Here is a 20,322-nt window from a genome sequence, read left to right on the forward strand (position 1 = left end):
TCTCTCCAGGAATGGCTAATCTTAACGGACAGCGCCAGGAGCAAGCGGAGAATAACCTTTCGGAATAAAAGAGGGATTACCAAGACACTTCAGCGGCGGAGGAAAAACCATTGCACGCACAAATAAACAGCCTGAGTGCACTAAGAGCATGTGGGCCGCAATTTAATCAAGGGACGCTGCTCTGTGTGTGTGTGTGTGTATGTGTGTGTATTAGTTTAAGGAAAATAAACTAATCCTACAACAGCTATAACTTGTTCAATTATAATGAGGACATGGCTCTTCACAAACCGTCACTTTTCTTCCATCATTTTTACTTCGCCATTATGCACCTGTGTATTGCCTGAATAGACCCACGGGCCTATCTCATTCCAACACAAAGTGGCATCTGTTAATCCAAAATGTAGCAGCCTGGAGCGCAAGAATGGGCCATAATATCTAAAAAGTACTTCCCAGCCTTCAAGTTGAGCTGACAATTTCCTATAGCTGACTGCAATCTCCTAATATACCCAAATGTTACTGCACTTCTGCCCCCCGACTATCACACTAATTCAAAACTCATTGATATTTGGTTTTTAAGCTGGTAGTCCCGCCGTGTTTCTGAACCGGTGAGGTAATAATTACACGCGCACCTCTAGGTGACGAGGGAAGAGCTGCTGTAGGAGAGGGCTGGATCTGGAGGGAGATCCACATGCTGGTCATATGTCCTGCTGACAGAAAGCTTCTAAAATTGGACCCAAGTGTCGTCTTACAACAACCAATCACAAAGCACCTCCAGGCCACAGTGGAAAAAAATACATGGTCTTATTTCTTATGGTCGTGTGATTGTTACAGATCTGTGAGACTCAAGAGGCTGTACACATGACACATGACAAGTGAGCAACTGTAACACTACACAGCTACACTGCAGGTGGTTTAGTTGTATTTGATATTAGTCAATTTTAAGTGTGTAAGTGCAATGTACAAATGGGTCATTTGATCATAGACTGCCACCTGCAGGCCAGGGTGTATCTCCACTCTTCACTGAGGGACAGAAAAGTCTGATCAGCATTAGTCTGAGCCCAAAATAGAGAGTAAAGGAAACAAAAAGGAGCTAAAATAATAAAAAATAGTTCATTTTTGAAAAGCAACCATGAAGATCCAGAAAGAGTCTCAAACTGCTTTGGAACAAAAGGATTTGTTTCTGCTTCTTTAATATTGACTTTTTGAATGACAAACCAACTCTGTGGTCGATAAACCAAACAAAACAATACATAACATGTAACATTAAGGGGATAAAAATATTTTGATCAAAACAAAATCCATAATTAGGACGGACAGATGTAATTCTTTTACATCATATATTCTTCAACACGTGTGGTTGACTTCAGTTTTCTTTATAGCACTTTCAGCTAATAATATCACATTCCCTTATGAGAGGAAAAGTGAGAAATGCCTTTGGTTTAAAACACCAGAAGGTTCAAGATAACAGTTCAAAATCTGGAGGTTCAGACCTGCAATTATTATAATTAACTTAACAGCCACAAACAGGAAGGGAAAAGAGGGATATGAGGATAATTCTGATATCAGAGGTGCATTAAAGCTTGGAATGACCTTGTTATGTGAGAAAAATAAAGCTCTGTGTCAGAGTCAAAGGCACCATGTTCTCAATGTGCTATAAACCCCGCTGTAACAATGCAGAGATGTATCCATATAGATCATAGTGACAATCATAAGACAAACAAAACTACAGAAAATAACATCATTACTTTTTTGTTCAGTTGATATTCAGTCTCTGTTAACAGTATAATACTGTTGGAAAAACAAACAGAATTATTTGAAAAAGCTAAAGAAGGTACATGATGACTTACACTGTAGCTTCATTGTTTAAAAAAAAAAACAAAAAAAAAAAAAACAAGACATTGAAGACGTACATTAACAGCTTGATGGTATCCGTGCAGCCATCTGCTGTCTGGTGTGTACCAGGATCCCATGATGGCCCACTGGGTCATTACTGTTTAACAGCCCTAGATAGTCTAGAGCCTAAACACAGACAGAAAACAGATTGTAAATGCACTTTTGCTCTTCAGTGTGTATCTGAAGGTGTGCATGTGTAGACAGTGATCCTGCATCACAATATAAGGCTATAACTGTGAGGAACGCACACAGAATACACCTGTGTGCAATATGGTGGTGACAGCACCACGTCCACTGTCTGCATTTCACTCAAGTATGAATATATTATTTTGGCAATGTAATAGAGTTGTGATTTCAGAGCAGTCCTGAGTCAGTTTGTCAACATGAATGGCTGAACAGCTGTAAGAGATGTGTGTTTGTACGTTCACGTGTGTTCACTCAGTTCTTCTTCTTAATGCTTGGGCCGCGATTGTTGAACAGGCTGAGCCCTGATTTGCCGTTCCCGTTAGCCACTCCGCTGACTGTGACTCCAGGCTGCTGGAGCACCTGGTCCAGCGTAGTTTTCTTAATGGCTGCTGGAGAGATGCGCTCCTGATCAGCCAGATACTGCAGCTCTCTGGAAGCGGAAAAGAAAGCCTCATGTCAGGTGTGCAGTATAATTACAGGTAGTGTGTGTGTGTGTGTGTTGTTGTGTGTGTGTGTGTGTGTGTGTGTGTGTGTGTGTGTGTGTCATATTTTCTTCAATGTTGCAACTGTAAAGCATGAAGGTGGAAACAGATTTTACAGCACTGCCACATACTTGGAGATACTTGACATACAAACAGGGCCAACTAAGAATCCTGCGCCTAAAATATTTTTAGTATAATTATTATATTTAGAATTTAGCACCTAAATGTTTGTTGCAAAAAATTCATCTTGGTCATTCTGATCATTTTCATTTATTCAGCAAAAAGCAAAAATAAGTTAATTCCATCTTCTTGAATATGATGACCCGCTGCTTTTCGCTGTCTTTCATATTACTGTCAACTGAATAACTTTGAGCCTTTGATCAGAAAAGGATAATCAATTTGAAGACATGAATTTGAGCTTTGGAAATGTATGATTATTTTGAAATTTTATAGACTAAACAGTTACTCAATTATTTGAAAACACATTAAAACAGGTTCATGTGAATTCTGTTAAGCAAAAAATGAAGGTAGGCAACAAATGTGTGTGTAGCTTAACCGTTGAATGATTTGTAATTCCAGGTGCGACCATCTTACCGTGTCCTGATGCATGAAGCCTCCACTGCATTGATCAGGAGGCTGCGAAAGCCTCCGCTCTCCAGGACGTGCAGGGCGTGGATGGTAGCGCCCCCTGGTGAGCACACGTTGTCCTTCAGCTGGCCAGGGTGCTGCTCGGATTCCAGCAGCATCTTAGCTGCTCCCTGAAGAGAAAGAAATAAAGAAGTTTGTTAATGTTCTATGCTGTTATGCATCATTGTTATTACATGAAGGGAGCACATATGAATAATAATGTAGAATCACATCCGATGATGTTCCTAAATGTTCCTCCCAGTCTGACATGCAGACACTGTATGTATGTCAGACAGTGAAATCTTCCCAGACAGACGTGTTGGCTTACAACAGGCTGAGCTATGACTAAGCATGTAAAGTGTCTTTAGTGAGTGTTCCCCACAGACAAATGTGCAAACAGGAGGAGACACTCAGACCAAGCATATTTACTTTCTCCAACAAATAACTACATCTGAAAAGTCTCTTGCAGAAATAAGAACGAAACACAGAACATTGCTCATGAAAATGCAGTCAGGAGCTGAACACGCTGAGTACTGAGAAGAAGACAGAGCCTGAAGCAGCTGCCACAATTACAAAAACAGTTTGAACTGAATTATTTCTGGTAATCTATTTTGACAAATTAAAATTTCTTCTTCTTTTTTTTTTTCTTTTTACCTCTCAGACCCTGCAGGAAAGAGGTTACAGGATGAAAATGTGTTTGTGTTTTTATTTTTTGGAGAGCCAGAAATACCCTGTAGATGTTTATTTATCTAGAGATTAATCACTTTATTACATTTAAGTCAGCAATAGAAATGTTGTGTAATGAAAATCGTTCCTAACGTGTTCTCTGCCTTCAAATATGCAGATCACAGGTGGAATGAGGAGAATTAGAAGTTGAGGATAAACGATGCAAAACACACACACAAATACAAACACTCGCACACACACACACACACTAGGCATAACATGACTTACCAAAATGGCCTGAGCTCCAAGTCTGACAGCGAGTCTCCTGGGCAGACCCATCTTCACTCCTCCGTCTGCTAGAGCATCCAATGCTGTGAACGCCTGTTTGAACATAAATACAAACACACATTCACAGACTGATCCCTTTTCCCTTGTAAGGCAACAATCTGATCTTTACCAAACCTACACCCATTACATAAAAAGATGGGTTTTTTTTTACTTTTTGGTGAGATAGGTGCAAATAACTTAAACTAAACATTCTGATATATCTTAATATTTAGATTAGTGATAAGTCCAGCTTTCATTGTTTCGGTTTTATTTCATAAGTCTACATAAGATGTAGCAGAACAATCATTTTGGTCCTCGACACTGGTAACCACAGTGTTACCACACTGCCTCCTCACAGACAGGACAGACAAAAATGTTTCAACACTTAAAGACGGCTAATATACACGGTTACTCTTAATTTTCTCAACCACTACTGTCTGCTACACTGTACATTTGAAGTGACTTTTTTTAAAGGAAGGAATGATTGACACCTGGAAGCATGTCAATATGACTTGTGAACACAGATGGCCTGCCTTATACATTTCTAAAGAAAACTATTATTAGTGACAGACAGAGAAATACTCATTTCTCAAACTCAAAACAAGATTCAAATGAAGCACTTCAGCAGGATCTCTGTGCAATGACTGAGGGAAATTGAGCAACTTAGACAAGTTGCTTAGTTCTGCAGCTAGAATGAAATCCAGCTTGAATGTCATTATGTTTTGCAAAGTGCTTCAATGTAACTGCAGTCTACCCTGAAAACATCTACAAGTTTTATCCACAAGTTGAAGTAATTAGTTTCTCTATCAACTATTATAATGAATCCAATACTGTGGTTTTTAGCTCTTAATAAAACATCTTCACCTGGATATTTTGTACAACATGCTTTGTTGTAATTATCACCTTTTACTCTGATTCTATGTGAATCCATCACACCTCACATAGACACAGCTTTTAATCACTTACATAGGCGGGCCCACTGCCGCTCAGCCCAGTGACAGCGTCAATGAGGTCCTCCTCCACCTCAGTGCAGTAACCTACACTGGCCATCAGCTGCTCCAGTAACTTACCGTCCTCGACCTAAAAGAAGAAGGACAACATGCTGATGAACAAGGTTAAAAAAGTGTGGAAATATTAGTCAAAGCAGAAATTCAGTTAATACCTTCCCTTACATTTATCTGAGATGCAGTTAGAATTGCACTCATATAGTAAATGATAAAATGTCACTGACATCCTGAAAACATTAACTTGCTGTATTAATTTGTTCATGAACCACTTGACTCTCGTCTCCCTCCTGTTCCACTGTCCCATTTACCTCTGCATGAGTTCCAGTAGCATACACTGTAGCTCCCTCTTTCACTACCACTGGAGTATTAGTCATACACCTCATGACTTTAGGAGTTGTACGGTACTGTAGCAGTTTCTGTGAAATGACAAGAATGGGAATAATAGACAAGGTGTGAAGAGGAGACAATACAATTTTCTTTGATATGGTGGAAGCATGCCAAAACTTCTTGATGGCAGATTAATTTGAGGCAGGGAGGATGAGAGAAAACAAATAAGAAGGTAAAAAAAAGACCTGATGAGAAGACTGGAAAGGCTGGTGTGGACTGTTTTTAAAGTTACTACATGGAACTTTCATTTGTTTTGACTTTAGCGGTCCCTGTGGACAAAAGCGGTAGTGTTTTCCTGGGATGAGCACTCCCATGAGCACCACCTTTTCGTTTCATAAAGAGCATGTGCACTCTAGGTAATGTATCTATGCAAGATTGATAATTGTAATATAACAATGGTGAAGTAAACTTTGTTTTAGTACCACTCATACACTGAGGTTATATGTAAGGCTGTATTCACACCACATCCGTCAATCTAGCGCCTTCCTGCAGGGTTGTGCAGAGGTGTGTGGGTGTGTTTATTTGTACTTGAGAATGTAACAGCTGTGAAACAATAAGAAAATAACATTTTATTTCTCAGATTCACTCCTTTGTTCTGGATACCCTGCCGCTCACTCTCTTCAGACGGTAGGTATTTAGAATAACTACTGTACATAGAAACAGCCAATTGTATTGCTGATGGTTTTGTTTGCTTGTGTAGGTCATATAAAAGAGGAATCATGAAACTGTTTCATAACCAGTTAAAAGTTCCTTGTAGTATCTTTAACTCGACCGCCTGTGAAACTAATAAGTGGATTACAGATCAGGGGAGACAGTGATGGAGGCAGACCTTCTCTATGGAGCTGATGGTGACGCCTGCAGCACAGGAGACTATGAGATGACGGTCCTCGATGTCTGGCCCGATCTCATCCAGAACGAAGGGGATGATGTGGGGCTTCACAGCCAGAAAGAGAACATCGCTCTTACTGACCGTCTCTTTATTGCTAGTTGTCAGGTTCACTCCCATTTTCTACAGAGGAAGCAGGAAAGAAAGAAAAGGTAAAAAGAATGGAAAAAAACAGGCAGACAGATGTTATTACAGCAGCAGATTATAACCTCTCAGACAAGCCAATGCTCGCACGCACACACACACACACACACACACACACACACACACACACACACATCTGTCCACCACTTCCTATTTTCTGACACCCCACAATCATGCAGAAACTTGTCTTTCTCACCCTCAGCCCTGACACAGTGGGCAGGTCTGTGTCTGGGGAGCTGGCTGTAATCCTGTTTGTAGCAATCACACCTGAGGAGGGAGAGGACAGAGGAAGTGGAAGAGTGAGGTGCAAGCGATGGATGACAAGGCATGTGTAAGATCACCAAAGAGGAAATTTCCATTACAACAGTCTGAAAACAATTAGGGAACTATTTGATGTGAAAAAATAAACAATGCATAGATCATGTATATGGTCTATTCCTTGTTTTATGGAAATAGCTGTGCAAATGTATATGTGCAGAAATAATGATTGTAGAGCAACATGTGCATGTATGTGAAGCTGTGGCTGTGTTTTATCTGCATTTAATATACTGTATGTTTAATTTGACATCTGTCAATTCAAATTGAAGACAGCGGCCTCACCTGCAGCCGTGAAACCCTTCACCAGTGCGTGAGCCAGCTGGCCCGCTCCAATGAATCCAACACTCATCCTGTCAGATGATGTGGTTTCTGTGCCCTGAAAAAAAATATCAGAAAAAAAAAAAATCAGAAAGCTGTTGCAGATTTTCATTTTGTTGATGGACAAAAACAGATGGACAAACCAAAAACCTACCCTAAAATACATTTTACATTTCATGTTTGATTAACTGTGGAGCCAGTTTTAACTTGTTTTTTTAAACAGTCTTTCGCTGAACTGAACAGCACAAAGACAGGCTTTAGGGATGATGTAATCTAGAGAAAAATGCTAGAGCTGGTCCATAGCCAGTGAATGATGATGAAACACATCCTCTGACGCTCTGACAGCACCCATGGGTGAATTTACCAGGATATGGACACATGCTCTAAATAAGGGTTGGCCAAACTACGGCCCGTTGCCTGTTTTTAAGTGGCCCTGCTTGAATTTTAAAAATAAAATGGTATATGGCCCGTTAGAGCACTCTAACAATAACTGTACGTACATTGCACTTCTTAGTTTTAACACCAGATGTCGCTGCCATTTTAAACAACTACTATTGCGACAATTATTCATCGCCGAAAACATCTAAAATCAGTTCTGTTTTGTTTTTTTAACTACGTCACAGAAATCAGGCCACTAAGTAATGAAATGTCAGTCCTACACTTCGTACACCGCGCAGGGTTAAACTGACAGTTAGCCTGTTAGCTCAACAGCAGCAGTTTTTTTTTTTTTTTTTTTACAGATAATGACTTTGTTAGAGAGAGCCTCCCAAAAGCTGTCGGGATAATGTGGCCAGAGAAAACTCAAGAATTCAACAACGCCAGAATGTCCAGAAAACAAGTTGCTCAACGAGTCAAAGACAGCTAACTTAAAACAGAAAGTGTCTGGCAAAGCTAGTCTTTGCAGGAGAGAATACAACAAGTAAGGACATTTTTGAAGCTGTATCCGCTGCAGTCAAAGACATGTAACTGCCCTGAGTTGTGTGGAAGTACACCAGGCTCCAGCAATGACAGACGGGTAGATTGGGATGGCTTCTGTGGTGTGCACGACGGTTCACGACAGTGGAGGTAAAGCTGCTAAAATGCACTCTGAACCGAGGCAGCTGAGTTCAGTGATGTGATGAATGTGGTGCTAAAGACTATCACTCTAATTCGAGCACGTGAACTCAGATTTCCAGGCTTTCCTCTCTGAAGTTGATGCTGAATATGAAAGATAATCTACCGCTCAGATGTGGCTCAGTTGCCACTCTGGGCCTGCAGCAGAAAGACAAACCTCTTCATGAACTGAGTGACCCTCTACAGTTGGCAGACATGGCTTTTTCAGTTGATCTGATGAGCCGACTAAACACACTGAACAAGAGCCTACAAGGTACAGATCAGCTGGTGCCTCAACTGTGAAATATCTTCCTCAACACAGCTGAAAGTGTTCTGTGAGAAGCTCGTTCTCCTAGAGACGCAACTTCTATGTGGCGCACTTCTCCACACTTACAGACGCTTTTCCCAAAGCAGCAAAGGTGAAATATGTGTCAATGATCACATCTCTGTTTAATGTGGCAGAAGTGGATGAGAGTATGGAGTTCTGGAGGTTATTGAGATCCGATGCAATGATTCTCTGAAGAGTCTACATCAACTTCTCCACCTACAAGAGTTCTGAGTTTGGGAAAGGCCACGTTACCTCTGATGAGGCGCCAAGCTGCAATAATAATGCATCTCTTTTGGCTGCACATACATATGCCAGCAAACCTGTTCTGTGTTGACTCAACCAAAATAACTGACACCCATCTCTGTGATGATAACATCTCAACAGCAAGACTCCTGACGTACCAGCTATTCTTCAATCCAAGGTGCAACATCACTGCTTTGATTGAGTGAACTGCTGTTCCCAACATTGGTGTGTTAAAAATGTTTGACACATAGCATTTGATGTGCTGACAAATCCAATTACTTCACAGATTTAATCACATTTAATAAAACAATATCTGACAAACAGCAGCCTATCTGATGTGCTAATAAGCCAACAGAGGCTATGTAACAAGCATATCCTAATACAGTTTACTTAGCCCTCTCTTTCCTTTTAAACATCACTTTTCTACATTGTTTACAATTACATCAGTCAACTCATGGACCACCTGCAATACCCTCTGGGCCACCACTGACACTCACTCTCTCTCTCTCTCTCTCTCTCTCTCTCTCTCTCTCTCTCTCTCTCTCTCTGTCTGTCTGTTTCTATTATGTGAATATTAGAACTTCTGTAACTGTATTTGTTCTGTCTTTTCTGCCTCTTCAGCATCCTGAAATGCTTATCCACAAGAATTACCTGAAGGATCAATCTGAATCCTTGCAATAAAGAGACGGTCGGGGCAGATGGATAGTTGTGGAGGAATGTTGGAGACAGTCTTGTCCCTTTCTTGATCTTTTCTCCTGTTCTAATTTTGAACCCAACCTTTGGGTGAAATTATCTCTATCTTACCCTCTTGGCACAAAACCAATAATTGACCATTTTTGCATGTTCTGACTGTTTTATCCTTAACAGCCTATCCACGGTTTTACATATTGCATCATAATCATTGAGGTGGACACTGAGGCCTATTCACTCAGTGGTGGGATGTTGGAGGCTGTCTTGTCCCTTTCTTTTTTACAGCTCTTATTTTGCAACCAACTTTTAAATTTGCATTGCTTTATGAAGTTTTGAGTTTTAAAGAGTTTTATATAATTCAATTGAAATGCCAACTGTTACGTGTGAGCGCATCAATAGTTAATGGCACAGGGATTTTCTGGTATAAAACAATGTTTTTCTTGCAAGGTAACTGGTTGAAAAGTGCATATTTAATACTGTTTGGCCCCTGACTCCTCATATATTTCTGTATGTGGAGCACAGCCAAAAAAGTTTGGCCACCCCTGCTTTAACTTAAAATGAAGTGGATTTTTATTTGCATGCAATAACAACAAAAGACTCTTGAGCCCAGAGGTTCAGTCTCAAGTTCAATGATGTGATCACATCTGCAAAATGTAAAGCTTTGATTTCCAGCTGAGGACATTAAAGCTTTATAACGCTACTGTTTAAAATCACTGCATTATCAGGATGTTAACTCTGTATCAGTGTTAAGTCACCTGCTTAATGTCTGCTAACTAGCTGTTAGTTTATCCAGTGTTACCATTAACGCTCCAGTGATGCTGATGATAGCATGTCTGTGCTAGCTGACAGTCTCCGGCTAACTGCTCTGTTAGCCAGAAATGAATGAGAAATACGAGACGTTTATACAAACTAGAGATAGTTACCTTTCCCTAGATGTTCCAGCTGAGTCTCCTCGACTGACAGATGAAAGTGGACAACGTGACCGTTATTTTCCGGCGTCAGAAAAATACACAGAAACCAACACTTTTTGTGTCAACGTGGCTTCGTTTTACAACTCAGCACCCTCATGAGCGCCACAACCGTAACAGACAACAACATTGACCAATCACAGCAGAGACACTTCGAGATTTTGACCAATGATGCACTAGATCATCGTGTCTGGGCGTGGTTTTGTAGTACGTCACGCCCAGTTGCATCAGTCCTGTGTCCTCAGAAGCTGGCAGGGAAATGTAGGTCAAATATACTGTTGTAAAGAGTAATGAAGTAGGTTAAGTTTATACTGGGCTAAGGTAGGTATGACAGCATATATTTAGACCCTGTACTATTTATTCAACAAAGTATGACTGGACCCAGCGTGTTAATACTTTACTATGAACCCTATAAAGCAGTATTTATGATATTATTATAGGTTAGATTTGTTTCAGTACTGTATGTTTTCTACTATAGCCACTACAAAGCTGCCTCTTGATAGCCACTAGAGAGACTTTACTTCACCACTGTCCTTTTAGAGCTGTAACATGTTGTGAGTCAATATAAAAAAATGCAGAGCCACCCAGACCTGTTTTAGAATACTCCAGGTACAGTTGTCTGACTACTAAAACCATCTGTTAAATAAATAATGTCTTCATCTTTGATAGACACAATGTCCACATATGAACCTCTTTCAACTCACATGTTAATAGGCTACCAGGTCAAGCCCGACTATCAATTATATAAACAACACATTTTTTACGATCGTTACAGTACAAAACTTCCAAGATATCAGCTACGTGTTGCACAATACAATGCAATTAAGGCTTTGGTCACTAGAAGAAAGGTCTTCTAAATGTTGTGATATAATACATCTGTTTCGAAAGATGCAAACTGTTCTAAAGATGTTTACACAAAAATAGAACAAACAACAAAAAAGAGAAACCTCACATAATGGATGGTAATCAATCATTAATAAATCCATTATCAAATTCTGGGTGAGCCATAATCATCATATTTTCTTCTTCTGTGTCTGCATTATTTTCACGATAGATTCATTTTCTGATTAATTTATCAATTAATCAGTTTGCCTATGAAATGTCATCAAATTGGAAGAAAATGCCCATCACAAATTTCCAAAATGTTTTGTCAGACAATATTATATATGACAAAGAAAATTGGTATTTTAGCTTGATATATGCCTCAAACAATCAATCAGTAATCAAAAAAATGGCAGATTTCTTTTCTGACCGATTGATTCATTGACCTATAATTTCTAGTACCTGTACAAAAGGGTTAAATAACAGTGTAACTATGTCACAGCAGTTATCTATTTTATGACTAATATTGTAAAATACTGTAAAACCTGCAGCTGTGATTCATATAGGGGCAGTGTGTAATATAGACCCTTACCAATATTATTTATATTTTGCACTGAAGACCAAATGTCAGATCCTCACATACCGACAGAAAATCCCTCGGCCAAACGATGTGCATCCATGTTCAGTGAGTTGATCATTTTGAATGCAAAACAGTGAGATTTGAATGTGAAACATTGAAATGTTTCAGGGGACCAGAAGTGGCTTTTGATATCTGAGGGACCTGAATTTGAATGAAGGGTTGTTATTCTAACAGGAGACTATGTGCCGGTGCTTTTTCCTCTCCCTTTAGATTTGACAGAATGTGAAATAAAGCAGAATCGGATGGCGTGTACTTTAATGAGCTGTGGAATTTGAATACAGTTTGGCTCCCTATCCCTTGGTAGTTCACTAATGCATATTCTCAAAATTAGCCATGAACTTGGCCTGTAACTGTCAGTTTGATGTGAAAATCTCCCCCTCTGCACATTTTAATGGGACCGACCCTGCTGTCTGTCTGCCTGTCTTTTCCTCCCCGTGTTATTTCATGACATACCAGGCCATGCTATGCTAAATTTACTCTCCACAAAAGGTACTGTATGTCTCCTTTGAGGGACCACATTCCATTTATATTCTCACAGTGCTGCTGGACAGGAACGCAGACTGAAGGGTTGCGTATGCTCCTGTCTATATATAAAGCAGAATGCATGGCCTGAGGTTGTGCTCCCAGAGCACCAGCTGTTAGGATACTCTTCCTCTTCTTGCTGCTGGGCACACAGATATAATATAGATCCATCAATAATTCTCTACAGATGTACATCCCAAGTTCTTGAAACAGACATTTGTCTAGGACCATTGTCAGGATTTATAAAATAGTGAGATGATTAATCCAAGTTAAGTTATCTCATTGTCAATTTTATCTCATTGCATGCTGATTTAAAGCCTTCTCCACACTGCAAACATTTAAATCTGGTGTATAAACAGCAAATTCATGTGAGATTCTATTTACCCGTCATGCAGAGTACTACACAAACAGTATGATGTCTTCTTTGCTCTTGAGGAGTGCAGTGTTAATAGAAGTGTATATTTAGGAGGTGGAGTGTCTAATGTAAGACAGTGTCAAATGGCATTGTGGGAAGTGTAGGATCCAGCTTATTTGGAGCTTAACCCAAACATTCTAAACGATATCTTGGTCTTTGCTGCTGCGATTGTGACTCCAACTTCACAAAAAATAAATAGAATACCTATTTAATCTAATATTTTCAAGCAGTCAAATTCAAAGTTATTTAGTCTAATCAGAGATCGTGTGTAATTCAGACAATTTTGTGTCTGTAAAACCTCAATTAATTAATTGTAATTCCCCAAAATAACAAATATAACCTTGGTGTCCTCGGCAGTGGCTCAGCAGCCCTGATGTTGCTTCTTTTTTCTTTTGATTTGTCAAATGTCATTCTCAACCACTGTGTTTGCTCTCTTTCAGAAAAAAAGGAAATTAAGAATACGTGCCCTACAATGATTAATCATCTTCTGATGTTACAACGTGCACAATAACTGATGGAGCAGCGTATGAAGGGTTACTGCACAGCATCCCCTTCCCCTTGTTGCATCAGTTTGTGGAATAATTTCCAAACACTAAACTGTTCTCCAAACCTAACCTCAAACAAGCTGAAAAATTCAGTGAAAATGTCAGTGATGCAACTCTCATTCTGTCTCACTCACACACAGATGTACACACACAAAGTCAATTTACCACTGCCTGCTTCTGTTCTATCTATCACTCAGACTCCGCATGTGTGCTGAGGCGTGACAACACTCATTCGGTCTTTCTTTTTTTGACAAAATCCCAAGAGGTTTATTAAAAATACCACAGCGTACAAATCATTTTTTTCCTCCTTTTGCATTTTTGGCACATAGTGACAAGCGGATCTAGGTGAAGCATTCACAACAATTTGTTGCTTGCAGTGATTAGGGCCCAGAGGTGTGTATGTACATGTCTGTGTTCTGTGTGTGTGTGTGTGTGTGTGTGTGTGTGTGTGTGTGTGTGTGTGCGTGTGTGTGTGTGTGTGTGTGTGTGCATGTGCGCTTGACAACTTAAGAAAGAGAGCAAGATTGAGAAAATGCAAGAGAGCGAGAGACAGTAGCTTTGTCGAGTGAGAGAAGATGTGCATATTTAATATCACAGACAGGCAGAAAATCTTTCCCTAGTGTTCATACGTCTCCCTCCTGGAGTCTGAGACGAGAATGAGTGACAAAGACAGAAAACAAAAGAAAAAGACAGCAGGGAAGTTAAGGCATCCAGTGTAATGTCAGCTTTCAATTCTGAGCCAAACCCAAAACTAATAAAGGATTTCCCAAAGCACATCACAAAAACAAATCAGACTGAAAGTCCCAACAGGATTTAGAGAGACTGTGCAGTACATTATGTCTGTATTTCTTCTTTCTATTGAACAAGTATTGAGCAGAATGAGGATGAAAGAAACCAAAGATTCAAGACTTATAGGTCACACAGAGATATTTGTTGATCATGCGCATTTTTGCTGGTTCACTGGAGTTCACCAACATGGTGACTCAGTACTAAAAGGTTGCCAGGCTGGTCATCTCTGTACTTTGACCCTCTAGTGGAAATTAACGTGAATCAAGAGATGTGTGTGTCTACAAACCAAATTTTAAAAGTCTGCTAAAAGCTTCTCAGCTTTGTAAACACTGACTATGACTGACTGATTGCATGGGGTATCTTGTATGTGGTTTTTTGTTGTTTTATTTTTTGCATTGTGTTTGACTTAAACTTTTACTCTATGAATCTATTTATTGGTTTTTCCAAACATAAACCAATATTGAACTTGAATTTGAATTAATATCCAAACGGTATAAAAAGGAGACAAGGCTGCTTCAGTCCAGCAATAAAAAGTGTGAGATACCTACAAATAAAACAACTGACTTGAATCTCACTATCAGAGGATCATACTGTAAATGGATTCAAATCCCAGTTTTAGAGTAATCCACTAAATTTGGCTGTATGTTCTTGAATTGGTAAAAGAGCCATAGAGTACAAACATTAAAGCTTAAAGGAGGTTATGTTCTTTTTTTTCCAGTTTGGAAATAAAAACTAATCTGTGCAATAAGAGTCTTGATAACACCAATCATACTGCAATCATTCAATCAGGTTGAAGTCCTATCACCCTTCAAAAATGTTTGTCAGTTTTGGAGAAAAAAGACCTCTAATAGCCAACATTAATCTCAAATAAGAGCTGACAGTTGTCTATGTTGTTGCAGCTGCATTCAAAAACATAACAGAACATTTCTATTACAGATTGATGATGTGTGAAGTCCCTCAAAGGTCTAAAGCTTGTACATCGTATTGTTAGACGTGTCTGTTATTTTGTCCACCCATGAAATTGTAATCATTTCAACTCCAGATTGAATGTGCTACATTTAGATCTCTGTAAGCGCTTCCAAAATCAACACTCGCGCTGTTTTGTGTACAGTAACTTCCTACAGAGTAATAAGCAAAGGGGAGCTGGCATAGATTCAATTCCACTGGGACCAAAGACTTCAACAATGTTCCACACAACATTTGGCAAAACAAACGCCAAGAGCTACTGTGGGAAGCTGACATCAGCAACATGAGACATAAATCACGACAGCGAGCCAGCAGTCTTCTGTCCCTCCACGTTCCCCCGGCTGGAGAATCAGAGAGGAATGGTTATGATGGACACCTGTCGCAGCTCATCTCTGTCAGGCAGGTTCATAGACTGAGGGCTGTGTAAGCATGTGTGTGTCTGTATGTGTGTGTGTGTGTGTATGTGTGTGCTATGTTTAAGACAGAGGCCCGCAGGGAGCGAGATGTAAAGTGAGTGCCAAACATGGAACAGCTGCTAAATGGGGATCCGCAGAGGAGCAGGGAGTACACAGGCCTTAATGGAGGTACAGATTGTTCTGTGGTAACACTGTACGTCAGTTTCAGTGGTGGCTTTTTCTGGGCTCTGTCATATTCCACTGATGTTACATCTCACTCACTATAGCACACTTTTCAACATTAAAACATTTACTCATCAGTCTATGTAAACTCCCCTGAAATCCCCTGCACTTCTGTTCTCTCTCTCTCTTATCATTTGTGTTTATCTACTAATGTACAAAAAACTGGCACAATGTTTAAAACTGCAAATCTCTAAGACACACAATGACGTTTTCCGTGGTCTTACACAGATTTGGATACAAGAGCAGCCAACTGGTGTTGGATTTTCTGCTGAGCCCCAAGACAGTTTTGGTAGACGTATGCTGTGGCACAGTGGCTTCCCGAGGACTTAATATAATACATCTATAGCACTCACAGATGTGACAGGGGAATACATCGATCCTGGATTAGAGAGATGAGATTCACTGAGGTGACCAAAGCGGAGAGGGGACAAGGATGGAGAGATGGAGGAGGAGGTGACTGGAATGGTGTGTGAGAGAGAATTAGAAGAAGAGGGTTAAGAGAAATCTTAATGGAGAGAAAAGGAGAAGAAGAATACACTGCAAGCTGTGGCAGTCAGACCTCTTCTTCTGTTTTATTCCAGTGAAACAAAGAGATAAAGGTGCCAACAGAGAAGGTGGGCGACAGAAAGGCCTCTGTCTCTTCTCTTTTACCCACAAATGTGCTAATGATCTCCTGTTTTATGCACTCAGATTGATGCAATGTCCTTATCCTTATCCTGGTACAAGTGATGAAGGTGATGGAAAATATCAGTGCTGACCGAGAAGGGATGATAAAAAGAAAATGAGCAAAGGAGAGAATAAATAAATTATAACAGATCCTGGACTGAAGATAATTTAAAAACTACATTTACAAACTTCCATTCACCTGAACAATACTGGTGCTGCAATACAGAATGAATCAAATTAGCTTTTATGTCTGCAGAAAGATCCATGTAAGATCCATGTCTGTATGTACTTTAAATGATTTTAGTTCATTATATAACAGCACAGGCTAGACAAGGAAGTCTTGGTTATGTTGCACATTTAAGAAGAAAATGTTGAAACATGACCATGTTGTTGAGTGATAATGTGCTGACAACATGTGCTTACACAATTTCTATGTTAAATTGAATAATTTTGGACCTATTGTTTTTATTTGCTAATTTATTGTTTGACCACTTAAGGGCAGTGAAACACAGCATATGCATATTGTCACCCACAAGTTGATATGGCAATAGTAATAGCAATTGCCTCTTGACACATCTAGCAAACTCACAACGAGGTGAGTTGTATTTTGGAATGTCTGACAAATGTAAGTGTTTACTCTCCTTTTAGTTCTGTTTTGTTCTCCACCAACTCCTGAGGGTGTTATTATCCAGTTCGAGCTGCCACAACAACAAAAGGGAAACGCCCCATATAGAATTTTAACAGAAGATAATTCATTAAATGAAAATTAATGAATTCACAACATAACTAAATATTTCACAAAACATGTGTTGATGATGTCAGTAGAGTCAGTGGTATGGAGTGTGCATGGGTGAAACATGTATGTGCATGGTGTAAAGTGCAGAAAAATAAACTAAGGCAACATAACCCAGACCACCAGATGCCTGTAGGGAGGAGCAGAGAGCTACACACAGCAGAAGCAGCAGCAGCAGCAGCCACAAGCCGTCAGAGGAGAGTGACCCAGCCTGTTAGCTGCAGCCAGGCTTTATCTTTGGGAACACCAGCATCAGGTGCTCCTAGTTGGGAAATGAGCCACCTGTGAATAAGTAGTAAAACACACGATGACAAGGGGACATCACAAGGAAAATATCTGACTCTTTATAATCATCAAAATCATAATCATAACATCACTCAAAATCATAATCATATTAATTGTAATAATATGTTTTTATTTATATGGCACTTTCAAAACAACTGTTACCAAGTCCTTCACAAACAAATAAAAGAAAGAAGGAAACAATCAAATACAAAAGCACAGTCAACAAATAAAATAACATAAAACAGTTAAACATAATGATAAAATAATGGATAAAAGTAACACATAAAATTAACAGATAAACTTAAAATAGATAAATAGATAAACATGTAAAATAAATAGCCATATTGTAGAAGTAAGTTTTGAGACACAAGGTAACAGAAGGTTATGTATTTTCTTGTCTAAGTGCTGGTAAGTTATTCCAAAGGGTTGGAGCCCTGACAGCAAAAGTCCTCTTGCCCCTGGTCTTCAGCCTTGACCAGGGAATAGCTAGCAGGGCCTTATCAGAGGATCTCAAGCCATGGTCTGGTGAATAATGATTTAGAAGCTCAGCCAGGTAGCTCGGTGCCATACCGTTCAGGGCCTTAAAAGTTGAGAGAATGTTTAAATCAATTCTACACCAGACAGGCAGCCACTGAAGGGAAGATAAAATAGGGGAGATATGATCATGGTTTCATGATTTGGTTAATCGTCTGGCAGCTGAAGCTGTGCAAGGCATGTTTTGGCCAAGGCATGTAGACAGTGCATTACAATAATCCAGGTGAGAAGTGATAAAAGCATGTATCATTCTTTGTAGCTTATTAAAATAAAAGATTATTAAAAGATCTAATGCGAGAGACATTTCTGACTGAGATAGCCTTGTCACATGGGACTTGAGAGTGAGGTTCTGATCTAAAATAACTCCAAAGTTTTTAATATTGGTTACCAGATGCTGAGCTAGAGAGCCAAGAGCAGACAGAACTTGGCCATGAGGGTGCTCAGGGTCTATAATAAGGATTTCCGTTTTGGAGGAGTTAAGCCGAAGACAATTTTACTGCAGTCCAATCTTAAAACACAGTTAGGCAATTATGCAGGGACAATAACTTAGCTAATTCAGATGGTTTGAAGGGCACATACAGCTAAGTATCATCTGCGTAGCAATGAAATGAAATATGGAACAGTTTGATAATGTGACACAAATGGAGTAAATAAAGAGAAAATAACATTTGCCCCAGAATGGAGCCCTGTGGCACTCTATACATAGACACTGCTTGAGAGGAGGTAAATGGGTGGGGTGAATCTTTCAGCAAATGTCCTTAAGCTTATCGATAAAAAAGGTTGAAAATCTTTCACAGTCTGCATTAAAGGTAAAAGGGAAACCAGGAGAACCGCTAAATGTTCTTAAATGAGAAACTAGGCCTCTGCTGGTTGGAAGTGATGAGCTTTAAAAAGTATTTTACTTTTTGTCATTTGGTGCTGGACAGCTTAACTACATTCAGTTTATCAGAGCTTTTTCAGTGAACATCTCTTGAAATGATGATGATGATGAGAGTGGTAAGAATGAACCAAAAGTCAAGCAGTGGGAAAACCAAAACAATGAGCTTAGAGTTGCTACAATTCTCTGTAGTGCTGAGAGGGACCGTGGAGTCTGGTGATGAGTCTGTGGCTTTATTCACTATGACCAACACCTTTCACATACATATAGTCATATATATGTATCTATTGTGAACATAAAATAACATAACATTTGGAGATTGAAATAGATTCCAAGTAAATTGATTTGAATGTAAAATCACAGCCAGTCTAATGAAAGCAAATTTGTTTTCGACTCTTGATCTATAGTGTTTAAGGATATAATTAGGTCACATGCACTGTGAGGATATGCAAACATTCCTGGGTGACACTGACCATGTTCAAATTGTGCAAGTGTAAATATTGTGTGTTTTCAGTTCAAACTGCAGGTCATCTAAGCAGTACAGTTGGACAAGTAGAGAGACATCTGTTTTGTTTAAAATGGACAGTATTATTTTTTTTATCCTAGACTAAGGCAAGCATTTCATAGAGGGTTTTTTTAAAAACAGCAGCCTCTTATAAATGCTGTGTCATTGCTTCAGTATGAATGCAGACAGCTCCTGTTTATTTTTGGCAGCCTCGATAATGTCCGTAAATCGTTGGTGGGGTTTACAGATGACGGGAATGCCACAGATGCCAAGCCAGATTTACTATTTATATTCATATTTATTTGAACAGAAATACTAGAAGCAAGCAATTGTGTGAGCTTGCAACAGGTCAAGAATAGTGGGAGTGTCTTGTTTTATGAGGATTTGGCAGGACATACCAGTGAGCCATGCCTACTTGGGAGAGGCTGGCTCCCTGAAATCTCTAAGAGGGCAGAAGGGGTCAGTTTAAGGGATGGGATGTCACCTCAGTGGGGTGTGGTCGAGGGTATGCAGGGGTAAAATTCCTGGTTTACATTCCACAGTGCTTTCAGATTGAATTTGGGGTGTCTGGGTACCTCAGCAACAGACCATGTGCAGTACCAGTGGGGTTCTGAGCCTGGGATCTTTGACACATACCCACGTTTCCTCTTTATTCTTTTCAAGTGTCTTTAAATACCAAATAAGAGTATGAACACAATCATAAACAATGAAGAAGATTAATAGCATGTTAAGTCAGCAATGCCAAATAAGCCTCCATACAGTG

At 39.6% G+C, this 20,322-nt stretch overlaps 1 protein-coding gene across 1 annotated transcript; it reads right to left on the reverse strand.

Moving 5' to 3' along the window:
• Positions 1-1,296: 1,296 nt before the first annotated feature.
• On the reverse strand, positions 1,297-10,647 carry pycr1b (pyrroline-5-carboxylate reductase 1b). The gene is made up of 9 exons (XM_053334634.1): positions 10,518-10,647; positions 7,206-7,299; positions 6,802-6,872; positions 6,405-6,584; positions 5,497-5,604; positions 5,148-5,261; positions 4,143-4,235; positions 3,156-3,319; positions 1,297-2,509 (listed from the first exon to the last, which is right to left on the reverse strand). The coding sequence occupies exons 2-9, from the start codon at positions 7,270-7,272 to the stop codon at positions 2,332-2,334; spliced, it is 975 nt and encodes a 324-aa protein (XP_053190609.1). The 5' UTR covers positions 7,273-7,299; positions 10,518-10,647; the 3' UTR covers positions 1,297-2,331.
• Between the last annotated feature and the right edge of the window lie 9,675 nt (positions 10,648-20,322).

The sequence above is a fragment of the Scomber japonicus genome, chromosome 2, assembly GCF_027409825.1.
Source record: "Scomber japonicus isolate fScoJap1 chromosome 2, fScoJap1.pri, whole genome shotgun sequence".
NCBI lineage: Eukaryota > Metazoa > Chordata > Actinopteri > Scombriformes > Scombridae > Scomber > Scomber japonicus.

What these genes read in the sequence shown, in the direction of transcription:
- pycr1b (XM_053334634.1), bottom strand. Translation starts at nt 7,272, where the DNA reads ATGAGTGTTGGATTCATTGGAGCGGGCCAGCTGGCTCACGCACTGGTG. An exon ending in GAAGGGTTTCACGGCTGCAG is followed by an intron (nt 6,873 to 7,205) that starts GTGAGGCCGCTG and finishes CTCCCTCCTCAG; the next exon opens with GTGTGATTGCTACAAACAGG. An exon ending in TTGGAGCTCAGGCCATTTTG is followed by an intron (nt 3,320 to 4,142) that starts GTAAGTCATGTT and finishes CTTTCTCTTCAG; the next exon opens with GGAGCAGCTAAGATGCTGCT.